We start from the raw sequence: 20,715 nt of genomic DNA on the forward strand, positions 1-20,715 counted from the left end.
AGAGACAACCAGTTAGTGGAGAAAAAGAGTCCGTTCATTCGCACAGCTGATCTGGGTACCAGTGCCATCCTGACAGCTGGCAGAGGGTGCTCTTCATGGGCGGGGCACAGATGTATTGCTGGCAGGTCTGGGGTGCAGGTGGGCTCAGTCATCATGAAACTTAGATCCTTCCAGCTGCTTCTAACTTCAACTAACAAGCTCCCCTCTAGTTGGCAGACTGTAACCTTTCTCCCAGCATCTCTTCCTCCTTTCCCCAGCCCTTGGCTAGCAGCTAAGTTTTGGTGGATGATGAATCTGTTTGAGTCTCTAAAAAAAACTGTATTGTCAGAAGACAGAGACCAATTTAACACAAAATATATGCACCATTTGGGGTTTTTGCAGACCCCTAAAAGCCACGCATGGGCCCTGGATGGAGGCATAAAGAACCTTGTTCTACGCGTATACACTCCATTTTGATTATCTGTGGATAGCTGCCTACTCCGTTGATTAACAGCATGTAAATGAGGTACTTTGATCTTTAATTTTTGCAAATTGGGGTATTCTGTCTATTCCTGGGTACTTACAGCCAATTCCAAATTGCTGTCATTTTATAAATTACAATCTATCGTATCTGTAGGATTAGGAAAATAGCATTGGCTCAGAAGTAAGAAACTAGAGTACAAAGGGGTACAACTGGAGCTGGCTTCCCTCAAGATGCTAGTCTCCCCCAGGTCAAGTATCTCAGGGTCCCTTTAGTGTAAGCCAGGAGTTCTATACTTACCGTCGGATTGCTCCCCTACTGTATCTTAGAGAACATTACTAACCCACTCATAGAGCTTAGCCCTTCCCTTGTCATGGCCAACTGTTCTTTTGCATAAATAATATGCTACCTGTCAATTTTCTACCCAGCTATCAGTGGATGGCATGCTCTCCCAAGTCATATGGAAATACCCTCAGTTCAGGAGCCACATGGCTGTCTCCTTGTCAGCCATCAGAGTGTGTGGACAGGTGTTACATTTACCCCACCAGAAAAAATTAAAGTCAAAACAAGTCGGGGGCCTGGAGATGACTGAGCAATTAAGAGTGCTTGCAGAGGACTGATGTTTGGTTCTCAGCGCCTACATGAGGCCCACAGCTGCCTGAAACTCCAGTTTCTGGGGATCCGATGCCCTCTTCGACCTCCCTCCTGCACGTGGTGCAGAGACACACGTGCAGGCAAAACACTCATGTATAAAATGAAATTAAAAAATGTTAAAGCCAAAAAGTTCATGGGTAAACTCTTCTTTTGGGCTGAGCTAGATGAATTCAGTTAAGTAAAGGTGCTTACCTGTGGTAAGTCTGACAGTCTGGGTTTGATTCCCAGGAGCCCACATATGTGGTGCATGTGCACATGCGTGTGTGTGCCTGCGTGCATGAGCATGTGTGTATGCGTGCACGCACACACACCAATAATAAATAAAAACTTTAAAAAACCCTAACTGTTTACCCTTTACATAAAGCATACTCAAGCTGGATATGGCCATTTGAGGTTTACCTTTGTACAAAGTTCTTTTTTTGTTTGATTTTGTAACTGGTGTCTGTTTACATGTATATGTGCCTGTGGTGTGTGCATGTGTCTAGTGTGCATGTGCATGTTGTGTCTGTGAGTGCATGTATGTGCTTGTGTGCATGTATGCCTACGTGCATGTATGTCTGTGTATGTGCCTGCATGTATACATGTCTGTGTGCATGTATGTGCTTGTGTGTATGTATGTCTACATGCGTGTATGTCTGTGTATGTGCATGTGTGTGTGCACATGTGTATATGTATATTGAGGTTGGTCATCTGTCACTTTCCACCTTGTATATTGATTGATATATTTCAGTTGATCCCAGAGCTGGCTCTTTTCAGCCATTCCTGCTAGCCATCTGCTCCAGGCATTCCCTGCCTCCCCATTCTTTGAAGAGAGAGGACAGATGGGCAGCCATGCCCTCCCAGCTTTCTATGGGAGTATTGGAAAACCAAACACCAGCCTTCCTGCTTGTGTGGCAATCGCTTTGTTCCACGAGCAATCTCTTTAAGCCAGAGGCTTCTACCACCTGAGACTGCAGGCTGTGATGGTTTGAGAAGAATGGGCCCTGTAGCTCAGATATTCAAATGCCTAGTCAGTCACCATGGAGTGGAACTGTTTGAAGGAATTACCAGGATTAGGAGGTATGGCCTGTTGAGTGAAGCTGATCTGGGTTAGACTTGTGGTGTTTTTTTTTTTTTTTCCCGAGACAGGGTTCTCTTGCAGCTTTAGAGCCTGTCCTGGAGCTAGCTCTTGTAGACCAGGCTGGTCTCGAACTCAGAGATCCGCCTTGGCCTCTGCCTCTGCCTCCAGAGTGGGATTTTAAAGGGTGCTCCACCCAACACCCGGCTAGGCTTGTGGTTTCTAAGGCTAAGTCAAACCCATTTATCTCTCTCTCTCTCTCTCTCTTCTCTCTCTCCTCTCTCTCCTCTCTCTCTCTCTTCTTCTTCTATCTCTCTCTCTCTCTCCTGCTTGATCAGGATGTAGGACTCTCAGCTTCTTCTCCAGCACCGTGTCGGCCTGTGTGCACCTGCCATGATTGACAATGAACTAAGCCTCTGAAGCTGTAAGCAAGCTCCCCAATTCAGTGCTTTCTTTCCTAGTTGCCATGGTCATGGTGTCTCTTCATAGCAACAGAACAGTGACTAAGACACCGAGAAAGGGACACACGCATGCTGTGGGAGACAGGCTGTCCACGTCTGAACTCAACATCATGTTTTCTAACTATGTGAGCTTGGGAAAATTGCTTAGCCTCTCTGTTTCCTTTCTTATTTATGACACCCGGACAATAATTGTGCCTACCACATAGGACATTGCTAGGATCCAATCAGCTAATGTCTCTGAAGTGCCATGACCAAGGATGGACATCAAATAACACTTCGCAGGTGTTTGAGGGTTTTATTAGTCAGGGTGCCCGCAAAGAAAACTCAGAGGGGAAATGGGGGAAGGATGCGGGAGAAAAAACGCAGGCATGACCTAGCAGCCAGCCTACTGGGCACACTGCACATCCAAGAAGCGTGGCACAACCATGCCCCAGAAGTCAGAACACTGACTTCTGAAGTGGCCATTAGCTGGCCTGAGGATGAGGCTGCACTCTCCATGACTCCCTAATGACCTTCTCCCACGTAGAGACCCTGGGGTGCAAGTGCTCACTGCCCAAGCCGAGGTAATGTGCCCACCAATCACAGTGGTTGGGCTTCTACCGTACAGCTGATTGTTCACGTGCATAAAGCAGATGCTGTTCCCCGAAACCATCTCCTCGCTCTTAACCATCCCATGGGCATTGCTGTCATGTCGGGGACGCCCCAGCAAGAATCCAGCTTGCCTTGATACATCCTGCCAGAGATGCAGAGACCAGTCTCTCCTGAAACTGCAGGCCTGTTGAGCCTGGAGTGCTATGAGGAAGTCCCTCCACAGAGTCCCCAACTACAGACTGGTCGACATCTGGAACCTGGATAGCTGCTCACACTGGGAGCCTACTGAGAGGCCACTGTTTGCCCGAAAATAGCCTGCCGTTAGTCCTGCGTTCACACCCTGAGGTGGCCTCTCTCCTCCCCTGGCCTGACTGGGAGCTCACTGTGCTCCTGGGAGTCACCAAGACAGGCGATATAAGACCCTGTTGCCAAACCAAGCACTGGGCCCATTTCTCCCTCATGCGGGGGCAGCCCCAAAGTCACAGTTATTCGTTCCTATCAGAGAAAAACTCCCAAGAAAACAACGCCCTGGGTCTAATTAAAGCTCAGAGGACATTGGCTGTAAGTGGCATGTGGGGGCAGTGGATGGGATGGGGGTGGGGGCCTGCAGGGCTCTGGATGGAACAGGAGTCACAAACAGAATGCATTCCCCACTCCCATCTAGAAATGCACTCTCTAGCCTGCTTTTCCCACCCGTGTCTTAGTACTGAGTTAAAATCAAGCCTGTCTTCATACCTCAGTGTTCCTAAGGATGGGATGGAAAGCTTGCCTAAGGATGTGATTGACCCCCTCCTCCCCGCCCCTACCCCTAGCATCCAATGTCACTGTTTTCTCTTATGTACCTCCTAGTGGGTCCAATGGCGTTCCCTGGTCTACATTGCTCCATTAAAAAGAAAAATAACAGCCTTGGTTGAAGTCCCTTTGTCTTCTCCAAGTTGCCAGGTGGGTGACCAAATCTGACTCCTCCCACAGCTGCGGGAAGAAGGGACTATCATAATTATGTATTATATTTAACCAGAGGTCTGCTGTCATCTGAATGTCTTGCAAAGTAAGGTCAGATATTGTAAACGGTTTGTGCTTGCTTTTGAGACAGGGTCTCCAAGTGTAGCCCTGCTGTTTCTAGAACTCCTACCACATAGCCTTGACCTCACAGCTATCCTCCTGCCAGAGTGCTGGGATTAAACACACACGGGTCGCCGTTGTCTGGCCTTTGGTGAGCATTTGAATGAAGCAAGGAGAGGTAGCGTACGCTGACTACATCTTTTTTTTTTTAAGATTTATTTATTATGTATACAGTATAGGTCCCTGCAGGCCAGAAGAGGGCACCAGGTCTCATTACAGATGGTTATGAGCCATCATGTGGTTGCTGGGAATTGAACTCAGAACCTCTTGAAGAACAGTCAGTGCTCTTAGCCTCTGAGCCATCTCTCCAGCCCCGTTGACTACATTTTGAAGACAATCCTATCCATAACTACAGGGAAAGGATGCCTGTTTTGAAAGCAGCACAGAGTGCAAGGCAAAACTCACCACTGAGGGACGGGAACGGCTGACCACCACAAACTCCTCCAGTTCATATTTCAAGCAGAGTTCTGGAACACAGAACATGCGTGACCAAAAACAGGTCCCTTTGATTAGTGTTAGCTTCTGGCTTTGATTTTTGAGACCTTTTATATCTGAAGTATTCATTCTCCACCAACAGGCCCCTCAGGTGCTAAGGAGACATCTCCACAGGAGACGCTCCCTCTTGCAAGCCTCAGGTTCTCAGTAAACTATGCATTCCCTTGATTTTCTTTAAAATAATGAGACCGATGAGCAGCTGTCTGGGTCTCCATTGTCCCCAAGGCTTCACAGCCATGGTCACCATAACGCCCTCATTTAGCACCAGAGAAAATCAGCTATGATTAATGTACTGGCTAGTTTTATGTCAACCTAGCACAAGCTAGAGTCATTTCGGAAGAAAGGAACCTCACATGAGAAAATGCTTCTACCAATATGGGCCTGTGGGGAATTTTCTTGATAGATCTTGTTGTGGGAGGGTCCAGCCCACCGGGGTGGTGTCTTAGAAAGCAGGCTGAGCAAGCCATGAGGAGCAAGCTAGAGGGCTTCACCCCTCCATGGCCTGTGCCTCAGCTCCTGCCTCTGGGTTGCTACCCTGCTTGAGTTCCCACTCTGTCTGACTTTGGAATTGGAGACCTTTTTTTTTAGAGTAATATTCATTCTCAATCAACAACTCCTCAGATTGCTGAGGGAATGCCTGTGCTGGAGACCCTCTGCCTCACAAGCCTTGGGTCTCCTGGTAAACTATCCATTCTCTTGGCTTTCTTGAAAAACAATGCAACCTGCACACATGTGGTCTTTGATCTCTGTTGTTCCTGCCCTGATTTCCCTCAGCGGCGAACTGATTGTTACCTGGATGTGTAATAGAAAAACCCTTTCCTCTCCAAGCGGCCCTTGGTCATGGTGTTCCATTACAGCAATGGGAACCCTAACTAAAACAACTAACTAGGGAAGAAGTAACAAAAAGCCCGACTCCGTTCTGCAAAGACCGCCAGAGGTTTTATGCAAAACAACACTCTTGTTTTTGTAGCTCAAGATAGAATGCATGTAGCATAGCGCCTCTAGCCATGGGAACATCTCTGTGTATTTTGTACAAACCTAATATTTGAAAAACGATAGTGTCCCCCCATGTCCTGGGAATCGTACATAATCCCCAGATCTGTGTGAATTATTTTCAACTAGGTCAAGTGGTCTGGTGTCTCTGGCACACATTTGTCACCTCTTCTGCCTTCAATTTCTCAGTCAATCTGTCACATTGGAGGATGTGATAATTAGGGTTTATATACCAGTGCTGGGAAAATGCCTCAGAGAAGGGTAGTCGATCATCTTAAGTTTTGAAGGCATAATTACATTCCTAGGCGTTCACTGGCGTACAAAGAATCTGCCTCATAAACACTTAGATTCTCGTGCACAGGGGTTGGTGTGTAGACGTCCAATGTCACAATCTGCTCATGCCGACTTCTCAGTGCCAACCTCACCACCAATTCACCCTGTCTGCTTTCTTCAGCCAGCCTGGGTATCAAACAGGAAAGGGTCTAATTTCTCTAGCTCTCTTCCTCAGAGACAGGAAGGGCAGGCAGCCGTGCAGGGGTTGCCAGGCAACTACCAGTACCCCCCACCCCACTTCACCCCCACATCCTGATTGTTTGGATGTGAAGAGAGGGTTTGGCCACTCAGAGCTGACCTGAGTCGCAGTGGCTCCCCACTGTAACCACATCTGCCGTTCACACCCGCGAAGGACGAGCTGCACCCTGGGTGTGAGCTGACTTTACACTAGGCGTGCAGAAGAATTTGTGGGTGTGTGAAAAACTAAAGCGAGCACTTGCCATCCCAATGTGCGAACCTCAGCTGCACTGAGCATATATATGCAACATTACAGCGGAAAGAGCAGGGAACCAAGACAAGCAAACACACAACTTTCTAGAAACTATCTAGTTATCCACCCCCTACCACAAAACTTACACCTGTTTAACAAAACCAAAAAGCACCACCAGATGCACCCAAAGGTCTCTGGGCATGAATACCTAGCCACTCTTCCCTTAGAGCCGTGGCCTGCCCTGGCTGTTCAGTCATCCAAGAAATGACCTTGTGCGTGTTTACATGTTCTGGGTGTCCCACTCACAGTGCAGGTCACATCAAGCTGCTATGAAGCAGAGGCAGACGGCTGTGGAAACATAGGAAGGGATTTTAGCCTGGAAAGGGCACTAGGGAAGATGCCCTCACAGGAACCTGGCCAGTGGGGCTGAGCTGGGAGCTGACAATCCACAGGTGACCCAAGTGGCAGAGCTGACTCAACATTGGAGCTTCTGAAGGGGCACCTCCTCATCCGGTGTTAATAGTGAAGCATCTCTAATTGTCTTCGTGAAGAAATATGCTTCTGTAGCCGGCCTGCAAGTCCTGAGAAAAACTGTAAATTACTGTAGTCTCGTATGACCCCCATGGTGAGAGACACCTTAGCCCTGTTGGAAAGTCAGGACACTTCTGCCAATTCACTTGCCTGCTCCTACAATTTCTGACTTCCAAATCAGAGCTCCACACAGTGGAAGCTGGTCAGGAGTATGTATTTAGCTGCAAGGGAAGCCGAGAATCTGTTTTGAGGGTTCCAGATATAACAAGAGTGTTTGTAAGATACAAGGCATACAGCAGGCACAATCCAGACCACGGAGAGCCACATACGTGGATCAGGGAGCCACGTAGAACCAGCTGTGCTCCGCATCCCTGCTGATGTCAAGTGGCACTGTCAACCGGTGTTATTCTCCAGATAAAAGATGTGCCGTCGCCAAAGAGAAGCGAAAAGACTGCACCATGGGATTAGGACCAATTTGCCAAAAATGTGTTTCAGTGGAAATTACAGTGCGATGTTCCAAAACTCTCATTCTATGTGTACAGGTGGAAGTCACACCGTGTCCTCGATAACCCGCATGGTGGCAGTCTGTACCACCAGCTCCTCTGCTGGGGACGCGCAAGCAGAAAGAGGCAGAGGAATACAGGCTAATTTTCAGAAGGACCATTCTGTGAGATAATGAGCTGAGGGGACAAAGTGACACAAGGTGTACACAGGTGACAGCTACAGGGAAAGTTGTGGGGGCTGAGAGAGAGCAGAAACAGCTGTAGTTGATTCTGAAGCCTAATGGCTGCCGCGACAGGAATGACAAGGGAGTCCCGCGTCCTACTTCTTCCTCGGGGTTACTGGCTTCCTTTGGGGTCCAAAGTCTTACGGCTTTGCCTTCTTTCAAAGTGGAGCTGGAGCTCCATCCAGATACATGACGCCCTTTGTGTTTCTGTCTTAGTTGGATTTTCTCCCCAGCCACTGTCTCTGGCCTTCCTGCCCCTGCTTTCTAGGAAAACGCTGTATTGACGCTGGGCCCCCAAATCCCGGGACCTTGCTCCTCTTTCAGAGACCCACATCCCCTGTGGCTCTCCTACTCCTGAGCCTCTCTGCCCAAACCAGGTCCTCCCCTCATAGCCCCACAGCTGCCTCTCCCTGTGAGCAGGTGCCGGGCATCTTTGTCTGAGGTGGGAGGCTGCTCGCCACTCCCAGGTCTTCATCTGGTTTACTCTTTGGAAAACAGCTATGACAAAACACCAAAGGCTTCCTCACAGTTCTCAAATCTGGGAGTTGAGGATCAAGGAGAAGTTCTGGTCTTTGCTTCCAGGATGGAGCCAGGAGCATTGTGTCCTGCAGAGGAAATGAACTGAACACTGTGTCCCCACAGGGTGAGGGTAGAGGAGCAAGTGAGTTGAACACTGTGTGAGGAGTTTTCACGATTCAATCACTTCTTAAAAGCGATTAATATCACATTGGCCATTGTAGTTTACATCTATTTTTTTAATATTTATTATTTTTAATTGTGTGTGTGTGTGTGTGTGTGTGTGTGTGTGTGTGTGTAGGAGTACATGGAGTGCAGAAGAGGATACTAGATCCCCCAGAACTGTGAGCTGCCTGATATAGGTGCTGGGAACTGAACTTGGGTTTTTTACAAAAGCAATATGCACTCTTAACCAGAAGGCCATCTCTTCAGGTCCATACCTGAATTAAAAACATTAAAAAAAATATATATTTTGAGATGGGGTTTCAAAATGTGGCCTACACCAGTCTTGGATCCATAATTCTCCTGCCTCAGCTTTCTGAATACCAAAATCATGGGCATGAACCCCAGTACTTGGTTTAGTATTTGAAAATTTGAGCAATGAGTTCAGACCATAGTGCAGCACACCCTGCATTCACTTTGCCATTTACTATTAATATGGTCAATGTGCACATACGTTTGTGCGTGTGTGTGTGTGTGTGTGTGTGTGTGGTGTGTGAATTCGGGCATGTGACTATTACAGCATGGAAGGTAAAGGGCGGTCTCAGGTGGCTTTACTGCCCACGTTGTTTGAGATGGGGCCTCTTCGCTGTGTGCTGTGTGCTGCTGAGTATGGCAGGCTAGCTGGCCCATGAGCATCCGTGGATTCTCTACCTCTCATCTCACGGAAGAGAGTCTGGATTATGAACATGTTACGGCAGCAGATTCACATGGGTGCTAGGAAATTCTTACATTGTAAGATTATGAGCTAGGCTTAGCCTGTGATGGCAGAGCCATCTCTCATTCTTGGCTCTCGGGTGGATTCTTTCTTCTTCCTTCTGTCTTCTTCTTCTTCTTCTCTCTTCTTCTCTTTCTTCTTCTTCTTCTCTTCTTCTTCTTCTTCTGTTTCTTCTTCTTCTTCTTCTTCTTCTTTTCTTCTTCTTCTTCTCTTCTCTCCTTCTTCTTCTTTGCTCTCTCGTCTTCTTCCTTCTTCTTCTTCTTGCTCCTCCTCCTCCTCTCTTCCTCCTGCTTCCTCCTCCTCCTCCTTCTCCTGCCTCTCCTCCTCCTCCTCCCCTCTTCCTCCTGCTCCTCCTCCTGCTCCTCCCCTCCTCCTCCTGCTCCTCCTCCTCCTGCTCCTCCTCCTCCTCCTGCTCCTTCTCCTCCTCCTTCTCCTCCTCCTGTTCCTCCTCCTCCTCCTCCTTCTTCTATCCCCCAAGACAGGGTTTTTTTTATGTAGCAACCTTGGATGTCCTGGAGCTCTCTTTGTAGACCAGGCTGGTCTCAAACTCACAGAGATTTGCTTGCCTCTGCCTCGAGTGCTGAGATTAAAGGCATGCGCCACCACCGCCCGGCTGGCTCTGGGGATTCTAACTTAAGTTGTAGTGTTGAGCTGCAGGCAGGCCTGCTTTTCATCCTGCCCGGCTCCCGCATGGTTAGCTTTATACCCGAAATAAGAACACACAAACTGTATTCATTTAAACACTGCCTGGCCCATTAGTTTAAGTTTCTTACCATCTTGACTAACCCATATCTAATAATCTGTGTAGCACCACAAAGTGGTGCCTTACTGGGAAGATTCTAGTGTACGTCCATCTTGGGCCAGAGCTTCATGCATCTGACCCAGAGAGCAGAGGCATGGCGATTTATTAACTTCCCTTCCCAGCATTCTGTTCTGTCTACTCCACCCACCTAAGGGATGGCCAATCAAATGAGCCAGGCAGTTCTTTATTAGCCAATGAGAGTCCTCCATCATTAAGTCCCCACACTTATGTAGCGAGTACTTTCTCCCACTGAGCTGTCCTCAGCCTCGTCCCTCAACTTTTGAATACCATCGATGCTTGCTTCCTTCTTTGAGCTACAGTTGCCCTGCAGAGGTTGGTTTGAGGCTCTTGAACAGTGGGAATGTGGGTGGAGTTTCACATTGTTAGCCATCAGCATAGGCATTGCCCTTCATGGCACCCATGAGTCTCTACATGTTGATCTTCAATTTCCATTCTATTAAAATTTTACATATGCTTGTCTTATTTTGTGCTTACATGAATGAATTCAGGTCATCAGGCTTGGTGGCAGATGCCTGCTGAGCCATCTTGATGGTACCATTAATTTTTAAAAAATTTCCTAGGAACTGCTAAAACATTTTATTGCACGTATGTGTGTATATATACACTACCTTGTAACAGGTGCCTGTGGAGTGCAGGGTGTTGGATCCCCTGGAACTAGAGTGACACACAGTTGTGAGCAGCCGTGTGGGTGCTAGGAACTGAACCCTGTTCCTCTGAAAGAGCAGCCAGTACACTAAACCACCGAGTAATCTCTCCAGACTCACCTTGAAATTTCTTTTTATACCCCTGAGGTTTACATGCTATACTGTCAGTTTCAAGTATTTGGAGTTTTTTTTTTTTTAAGTGACTTTTGTGTAGTTACCTCTCAGTATCTGTAGGGAGCTGGGTCCAAGATCTGATGATACTCAGACCCACATCTCTTCTGCAGAATGGGCCGGTAATCCTAGCTGCACAGCAAACCAGGCCAGGAGGGATGACAAACTCAAGGCCAGCCTGGGTAATTTAATAAGATGAGACCCTGTCTCAAAACAAAAACAAACAAAAAGAAAGAAAGGCCTAGGGAGAGGCCAGTGAGTTGCCTCAAAGGGCAAAGATGCTTGCTGTCAAGCCCAGTGTCCTGAGTTAGATGCGCTGGACCCACATGGTGCAAAGAAAGACCCACATCCTGCATGCTGTTCTTCTGATGTCCACACCTGAGCCACAACATACATATCCACCAACAAGGAAACACAGAAACACACACACACATACACAAACACACACAACACACACAGAGTCTTATTTAGAGTTTTATTGTCGTGAAGAGACACCATAACCATGGCAACTCTTATAAAGACAACATTTAATCGGGGGTGGCTGGCTTAGTTTTAGAGGTTCATGACGTGGAGCATGATAGCATGCAGGCAGACATGGTGCTGGAGCTGAGAGTGCTACATCTTGTAGGCTACAGGAAGTAGACTGACAGTCATACTGAGGGAAAGCTTGAGCAAAAGAGACCTCAAGCTCACCTCCACAGTGACACATTTCCTTCAACAAGGCCATGCCTCCTAATAGTTAGTGTCACTTCCTTTGGGGGCGATTTTCTTTCAAATCTCTCTGTCTCTCTCTCTGTCTCTCTGTCTCTCTCTCTACACACACACACAAACACACACACACACACACACACACACCCCAAAATGCTGGGAGGACTTAGAAATTTTCACCATAATATAGTTTGTGTGAAAGCTGGGTGTGGTGGTGTACACTGTTAATCCCAACACCTGGATGGTAGCGGCAAGAGAATATGGGTGACTTGAGGTGTTCCCTGGCTACATAGTGAGTTTTAAGTCAGCCTGGAGGTACATGAGAGCCTGTCTCAAAAGAAAAAAAAAAAAAAAGCTTGAGGTAGGCACTTAACTGGATTTAACCATAATGCAGTGTAGACATTTATCAAAACTACATGGTATTCTACTTTTTTAATTTCAAAAACTATATTTATGTATTTTGTCATGTGTGCCTGTGGGGGGGTGGGAGGTGTATCTAGAACCATCTGTAATCACTGTTCCTCATACAGCTCCTCCTCATAGGCCTCCCAAGGTTTCCTCCTCTATTTTTGTTTCTGGGTTGAGGTCTTTAGCTCTGGCTTCTTTCTGACCTGACCCTACATATTGATCTGGTAGACTGCTGGCTCCCTGCCAGCTTGTGGGCTCCTTGGGGACGGCACACCCCTTGGGTCCAGCAAATGACAAGTTACTCAGTGCCCTTCACTAAAGCACTTCCCCCATTTAGAGCCCTCTGCCTATGTCTCCTCCCTGGGCTCTCCACACCCCCTTTTCCTAGAGGCAGAGGCAAAGTACCTCCATGGGTGTCTCTTTACTGCATCTCTGTGCAGAGGCCCCTCCAGGGGCTCCTCCCCTCCTTCTGCTTTCTCTGTCCACTCTGCTGACAGAGTGCCAACCCCTTGAAATGTTGCTCCTGTGTAAGACCTTCTCCAAAGAACTACTGTCCCCTGCTGGGATGCCCCTTGAATATCCGTATTAGTGACAGACACTGTTCAACATATGCGGGCTCCATCTACCCTCTGCTCACAGAACCACATGATGCATTCTGAGAAGTCCTTTGGTTGCCTTCTGAGATGAAAAATACACTCAACACTACTCATATATATGCACATATATGTATATACACACACATATATGTAATATATATGAGTGCAGATATCTTAAGACAAACTAATTAAAATAGAAAATTAAGAAAAATGACTTTAGATACTTAAAATGTCAACTCACACACCAATTAATTTCTTCAGATGTTCCTCTCTCTCCCATTAGGCAGAATATTAAATCAAAAATTTAAAAACACCACCCTTCCTTGCCTGGAACAAAAAATCCTCCACTAATATAGGAGATTTTAAAATAACATGGGTAGCTGGATAACTAATGTATGGGAGATTGTGGTTTTTAGAACAAGTGGTAGTTTTTTGTTTATTTAAGAGGGGAAAATTACGTTTTTAATTTTCATTATCTTCTGCATTTCTGTCAAGAGTTTATACAGGCAAGGCACTAATGTTTTGGCACTCCAGGGAATTCTCAGATGTTTATGTCTGTGGATGTTTTTGTAGCTGTCTAAATGCTTATCACTGCCTCGAGAGTCTAGTGGGATAAGACCTCCATTATTTTGTGTCTGATTGGATAAAGCCTCCATCAGTGTGCTGACTAGCACGGGTGAGACCTCCTATTACTGTTTTGAGTCTGACTGGGTGAGACCTTCACCCGTGTGTTGAGCGTCTGGTGCTGGCGAGACTTCCATCACTGCGTGTCTGGTTGGGTAAGACCAACCATTGTGTGCTGTTGGGTGCGGTTCTGAGACCTCCAATCGCCATGGTTAGTGTCTGGTGCAGATATTTGCTCTCACTAGGTGGTGCTATTCAACGGACAAAGAAGCATGCTTAAACTTCCAATCGCAAGCTTTGGTACTTAGGTGTAAAGAACGCCTTTCTTTGTTCTCCCCAGGTTTTATTTCATGCATTTATATTCTGAGGTGTTTCTTGCCTTCAACAAATCATCAAGGGTCCCATGGCACAAAGAGCCAGTTGAGTTCCTTTCAAACTAGTTTATAAAACACCGAATTTTGTGACAGCATCAGGTACCCAATGAAAATGTTTGCCTTTATGTTCTTGGGATGCACCTCGCTGAGTTCCATGCCTGCAAGGTTCTTGGACCCCTGAGGATCTGAGCTGGTTTTGATCCATTCCAGCTTCCACTTGCTTTTACGCTGGTGGTAAACACAGCACGAAGCCCCTATTATCCACCCAGCAGCCATATCTGTCTCAGTTTCAAATGCATTTCTATTGTGGATAGGAGCAACTCCTTCATGCAACAAATATCTAGAGACAGCCAGACTGTTCCTACTGAGAGTCCAGTGTGTAGCCCTGCCAGGTGGAAGGGAAGGGAAAAGCCTAGGCAGCAAGGACTCCTGGTGCCAGTCCTGGAATCCCAGCTACTTGGGAGGCAGAGACAGAGGAAGGCAGGGCTTGTGCAAAGCTTTGGCTCCACAGGGGAATTCAAGAATGATGGGCAAGTTAGATTGACTCTATCTTAAAAAGCGAACGAGAGCCAAGATGTTAGCTCAGTGGTAGAAGGCTTGCCTAGTGCGTGCGAGGTCAAGTTTTGAGCTTCAGTAACTGCTGCCAAACAAGGAAGACTTCCGTGTTTCCATCCAGGGAGGACTGAGGTCATAGAAGTGTACAGGAAGCAGGGTTCGGAGAATCTGGAGGAGAGGGGAGATGGGGACTGGTGGTGAGAGCCAAGATTCTCACTTCTAGCCACATGCTGATTGGTAAGAGCTGGTGAGAACTGGTCAGGAGGTTCTATGACCAAGTCTGAGTTTGGGAGTTGCGGCCAGGTAAATACTTGAGACGGGCGAGAAGAAAGAATTACAGAATTACAGAATGACTCAGTGGGCATCCCACTGGAGGTGACAGAGCGGCAATCAGGTAGATGTCACAGAAGGAATTTACCATGAGCCTGTGCTGGAGCATGCATTTAATCCCAGCACTCAGGAGGCAGAGTCAGGCTGATCGCTATGAGTTTGAGGCCAGCCTGATCTACAGAGTGAGTTCCAGGACAGCCAGAGCTGTTATACAGAGAAACTCTGTCTCCAAAAAACACCCCAACGCCAAAAGGAAACAAATTCACCACAGGTAAAACTCATCTTTTTTCCCCCTTGGAATCAGAGCCTATTTTCTTAAAAGCTTTATCATCTTACTTGTAACTATGCTTGGGTTTGTGTGTGAGAGCTCCCAGAGGCCAGAAGTATCAGATCTCATAGAGCTGAGAGTTACAGGTAGCTGTAGCTACCCAATTTGGGTCCTGGGAAGGCAACCCTGGTCTTCTGCAAGAACACTATGCACTTTTAAGCACCGAGCCATCTCTCCAGAAACCCCCACCTACACTGCTTTTTTGTTTAGGTTTTTTTTTTTTTTTTTTGAGACAGGGTCTTACCATGTAGACCAGACCCAGCCTTGAAGACAGACATTCACCAACCTCTGCCTCCCAAGTGCTGTAATTAAAGGCGTGCGCCATCAGTGCCTGTGTCTAGTTTTAACATCTTCTCTGCTTAGTATCTGGTCCCAAAGGACACCAACTCCTCAAAGGGCGCAGCAGCAGCTGAACCGAGGACACTGCTTTTCGCCGAGGGAAGGAGGGAGTCCGGCATGCTGGGGGTTGGTGTGGTGTCAAAAGCTAACCTGAGTTAAGTCCTGCTAGCTGTGAGTTATTTGAATTAGAGTCGGCAGAGATGAAACCGTTACATCAGATTACGGTGGGACCTAATTCCTCCAGCGATCGGTGGCCTAATAAACGGGGCGAATGAACTAATTAGGCCATTTCGTTACCTTCATTTTCAGGCGTCTGGCCTCCACAGTGATGAGAGGGTGCCCTTTCCGAGTTCAGCAGTTAGGGCTGCTCTGGGCTGGGGAGGGGATGGTTCTGTGGCCACAGCACTTGCCTGCATAATAAAGGCCCTGGTAATTCGCATGCTTGACACTGGGAGAATAAAATCCATTTTCCTATTAGCCACGTGTAACGGGTAAGTTAGGGGGGCCACATGGGACTGTGTCTTCGGCAACAACGTAAGTGAGCACTCAGCAATCATCCCAAAATTAAGAACAGGTTTATCTGAACTCACAAATTAGGCGTTGATGTCAGGACTGTTGGCCCTGCTGCTGTGGAGCCTGTGGAAGCTAGGGGGATGCATGGCAAAGGAGGCCATTCATCTCATGGCCAGGTACAAAAACAAGAGGAAGACTCTGTTCCCCAACTCACATCAAGGGCACACTCCCAGGAACCTTGCCTCTTCCCATCAGGCCCTACCTCTTAAAGGCCCCACCCCACTCCCACTCCCTACTGGGGACCAAGTCATTAATTCCAGGGCCTGTGGGGACACTCAAGATTCAACACTGAGTAGCCAGAATTAACACAGGCGTAGAACGTGAAGGGTGCTGAGCTCACAGGGGGCTCTGGCCCGTGTGACGAAGATCCAGGCTGTGCAGATGTGGCATTCCATCTACGATGCCCATGTGCCAATGCTGGACAGTGTTCCCTGGACTGTCTGTTTTTGGTCCAGCTGGCTCCCATTTCAGCCTGCCGATTGATGGATTCCACTCTCTCAAGCCGGCTCTCCACGAGCCCCCGCTCCTCCCACCCCACCTCCAGCTAGGGTTGTCCCCATGCCAACACTTCTTGCTCCATTCTTCCTGACAATTGGAAGGGTGCACGAGAGGAGGCCTTCACTGTTCGCTGCCACCAGTAGGCCCAGGAACATGGCCAGCATGCTCAGAAACTGCTGGGTCTTGAACTCAGTGCTGGGGGACAGTGTTACTAGTTCCTGATGGTAGAGACCAGGAAAAAGAAGAGACATAGACACCTGCCTGCTTTGTTTGGGTGCCGTGGGTGACACTGATTCCCATTTGGTTGTAATGAATGATCTACCCACTCAGGAGCAATTAACAGCAAGAGAAAAAGTCCCCTACACCAACTGCCACACTGTCACTCAGGGTGACTGACGGGAACCTAGTCACTGACTGATCTTTATGCTGGGTTTTATTTAAACTCTGGCTAGGCACAAAGAGACACATACACACACGCTAACCAGTTAAAATATCCAAATAAAATTTACTGCAACTTTTGTAGAATTTGTGTGCTACAAGACTTGTTGCATAGGAAACTATTCAAAGCCCCTGAGGAAAAATAGCCACGGTTTAAGGTGCAACTGGTTTTGTTTCTTCTTTGGGGGAAAAGGTAAAGAGATGTCCTCTGGGTAAAACAGAGGCGCAGAATGATGGGCATGTTGGTGGTGACGGGGGAGTTCGTGTGACTTGGTACTTGCAACATTCATACCTACTGCTTCCTTCTAAGTCTGTTGGTCTGAAGGGTCTGAGTTAGAAGCGGAGGGCATGTCAGCTCAACACGGGACTGCACACTGACCCAAAGAAGTCATTAACTTGTTCCAGGAAAGCAGACAGAGGGCAGCCCCCAGGGTCTGCAGCTGCCCCCGGAGACAGCCCGAGTCCTGCCCATTGACAGAGTCAACTGCTGATCTTTCTGGTATGAGTTCCACTTCCTGTTTCCTCCCCCAAAGCCATAGCTACTGTGTGACCCCCCCCACCCTGAAGTTGAATACAATCCTCCACAAGCCTCCAACTTTTTCTAGAACATTGCTTAAGGAAAATGTTCCCTGTGCTAAGTGTTACACTGTTGGATAACCGGTTATTCCCCCTGTACTGTTATTACCAAGGAGATACGGGTGCACCAGGAAGGAGAATGTCCAATGTGAGAGATGAGGTGTGGCGTTTGGCAACGGCAGATGGCACCTCTGCACACCAGCATGTGACATCGCCTGAGAGGGGACCGTGATGGGCACAGGAAGAGTCATGGGCCACCAGGTTCTGGCTGGGTGCTAGGGTTTTTCTCTCACCTATAACAGAGGCAGAGCCAACCTGAGGGAGACAGCATTCAGTGCCCAGAGTGCCAGGGACTACCTTGCTCTCAAGGGGGCATTGTTCTTCTGAGTGGTAGCTGCATACACACAGGGGTGACAGGGACCCCCATCTCCAGCTGATTTCTCATTTGTTGGCAGAATCTCAATGGCACCGAGCTGCCACATGAGGGCTTTGTTGCTCACCAAAGCACAGAGACCAACACGTCCTGTGGATGGCCACTGAGAAGAAGAAAGGAACGGTAGGACTGCAGGCATCCTCGGGGCCTGTTTACTAAGTCACCAGGCCCACAGACTTGCTTTCTCACAGGCGATGAGTGGAAGATGTCCACAAGGAGCAAACTCCTTTCCACTCTTGAGCGTCCAAACGCCAAGTGTGCCTGCGACCGAGACACCCATGGCCTTTAAATATCTACATACACCTGGAACATAATTTAAAAAGGCCTTTGAAGGACATAAAAATCTCCACAGCGTTCGCCTTTACTAAGGTGATGGTTTTTTTTTAAATAACTTTTACAGTCCATTAAAAAATTAGATACCACCTTTCTCACATCCTCTCTCGTCTTTTGTTTAAAAAAAAAGTGATTTTTAAATTTCAACATACATTTCGACAAATAGAAAGCAACACGATTGGCAACAACCAGAAGTAGAAAACCCCTGGGACCTGCCCCTGGATAGAGGGGTGGGGTAGAGAGTCCAAGGGCCTGAGTCCCTCCTGGGCGTGGCTGGCAGATGGGCCTCTACCTGAGCAGCCATGGCCCCCTGCACCACCTGGTGATGGTTCGGCCCCGGCTGTGGGCAGATGATGGGTGGAGGGTTCCAGCTCTGCTGAGCAGTAGGCCAGGCCCCCCTCCCCAACTCAGATCACAAAGTCATCATGGTCCGCAGGGCTGAAGGCTGCAGCCCTTAGGATGTCCAGCGAGTTCACCAGGATCAGGGTCCCCGTGAGGTGCTTCCAGCGCCTGGTGATGGGGTTCTTCATCTTGTCCAGGCCTATGTGCAGTTCCTGGATGACATCTCGGTAGCTGTCCCCAATCTGGTGGCTCCAGGTGAGTAAGAAGTCGTAGGCGGGTTTCCACATGGCCTGGGTGACAGAGTTACCCAAAACATTAAAAAAAAATTGAGAGGAAAGCAGGGTCAGAGGACAGTGAGCTACGTTGGTCACTCCTATGACACTCAGTGGGTGTTACAGTCACAGCGGCAGGCGGAGCCAGGGGGCTGCTCAGCCGACAGTGGGCGAACGGTAGTGTCCTCGTGTACATGAGTCGCTAACTGAGCCTCTCTTTCCTCACAGTACCCACTTTCGCCCATGGATTAGAAACTGACTATGCAAAGAAAGAACGTCTTTATGTTTGGCACTTCCTGCTTACTTCCTGCTTCCCTGTCCTATGAATGGGATCAGTCTCCAGGAACATACTGGAGACACCCTCCACCAATAGGGCAGCCAGTCTTCGTTCATGACTCTACCATAGCCACCTTTGCCTAACTTAGGTAACACAGCAGACATTCGACCAATACAGTGAGACCCTCAGAGTTCTGCTGATCTCACAGGAGGTAATTTAAAAATAAAATTAGCGAGGGAGGGCAGTCCACCCTCCCCAGCCTGCGGCAGAGCTGCCCTCATGTCTTCTACTGCGGGTTCTCAAGGATCCTGAGAACAGCTGATGGCCTCCACCTGCCGGGGCTGTCATCTTACCCTCCTAGACTACTAGGACGTAGATTGTTTATTATTTATTGCACCCCATGGGTCTCAGGATTCGGGGGTGACAAAGGAATTAAGCAACCAAGGGGTCGGAACCCCACTCACCTCACTGTCCACCACCCCGTTCCTGTCTCGGTGGGGAGACTCGTAAGCGTCCATCTGTTGCTTGGAGACCTTGGCCAGCTTCTCTGCCAGTTCCCTCCAGCGCTGGGCCACCTCAACAGCTGTGGTCAGGAGCACAAAGTCCTGGATGAGTCTGACCACCAGGCCCTGACAGTCCATTTTCAGCAAAGCCTGAGAAGAGGAAGCGCAGTGTGAGGCCAGGGTAGGCTGGGCTTTGGGGGAAGGTCAACCTGCAGACGATGCTCTTTACACCAAGAGTTCAAGACCGATGCAGAGTCCGGGTCCCTTGCCTAGCAACCTAGCAACATCCATGCACAAGAGGAAGGAGATGGCTTACAGGGTGTATGAGTTGGCACCATCTCCAGAACTCGTGTCCAGACCCCAGAAATCGACCTGGCCTTTTCAGATATAACTTGACAAAAAAAACCACAGAGGGCAGACCATCATGGCTAAAGTCCCTAGAGCCACCCACTTATGAAGCAGGGTTGGACTGATATTCGTTCCAGAGGAGGGAGAGGGAACGGATACTCTTTCCTGAGGGAAGGTGAGTGGTGTCCCAGCCACGGGAAGGCCTAGCTCAAGTTGGCCAAGCACGACTGTTATGTAGATAGCAAGTCACTGGCAGACACTGAGCAGCTAAGTCCAGAGCCCCTCAGGCGGAGACGACAGAGGCAGAGGCAGGACTCTGTTTCTGGAGGCTCTTTCCATGTTGCTGGGCACGTGGTAGCAGGAGTGAACCAAACATGGCATCTTTCACAAAGTGGTTGATTATAATTTGGATTCTGATATCTGGAAAGAAATTGTTTCTTTGAAAACTAAAAATGTGCTTATGTTCCAGAAGAAAAAGGCATGACTGTGTATACAGTCACATGTGTGACGTACTGGTGGTCGGGAATCAGGTTTAAGCTTTGTCTCAGGTGCTGTGAGCATAGAGATAAATTGATGCAGGGAGGGTCCCCTCAGTTCTATGTGTTGTCCTGAAAGAAACTGCAAATGAACACAGGGCTTAACAGCAAGTCAGTCAGTCATATCAAACAAGCCCGAGTGTCTGTACACTTGGCTGCCTGGCTCTGGGTAACAGAGTGTGTCAAAATCACCTGCTTTAGATTCAAATCACTCTTGGCAGGAGTCAGCGAATCGGTTCTTTCCCTAGGGGCTCCGGGCACAGACTACAAAGGTCCTGGGAAACTCAGGCCACTCTCCGGCCTCTGATGGGCCACTGCTGGCCAGGAGAGCACATGGCCAGGTCCTGAGCAGCCGAGGCTCCATTTCTGGGAGTAGCCG

The 20,715-nt window shown here is 48.3% G+C and overlaps 1 protein-coding gene across 1 annotated transcript in view; it reads right to left on the reverse strand.

Annotated features, from left to right (window-relative positions):
- Positions 1–16,763: 16,763 nt before the first annotated feature.
- Positions 16,764–20,715, reverse strand: part of Sh3bp4 (SH3 domain binding protein 4) — an 81,183-nt gene continuing 77,231 nt past the window's right edge. Inside the window, exons 5-6 of the mRNA XM_038339124.1 lie at positions 19,414–19,602; positions 16,764–18,690 (exon numbers count right to left, since the gene is read on the reverse strand). Coding sequence (XP_038195052.1) covers positions 18,466–18,690; positions 19,414–19,602 — 414 coding nt within the window. The 3' untranslated portion in view covers positions 16,764–18,465. The remainder of the gene's footprint in view (positions 18,691–19,413; positions 19,603–20,715) is intronic.

This window comes from Arvicola amphibius, chromosome 8 (assembly GCF_903992535.2).
Source record: "Arvicola amphibius chromosome 8, mArvAmp1.2, whole genome shotgun sequence".
In the NCBI taxonomy this organism is placed as follows: Eukaryota; Metazoa; Chordata; class Mammalia; order Rodentia; family Cricetidae; genus Arvicola; species Arvicola amphibius.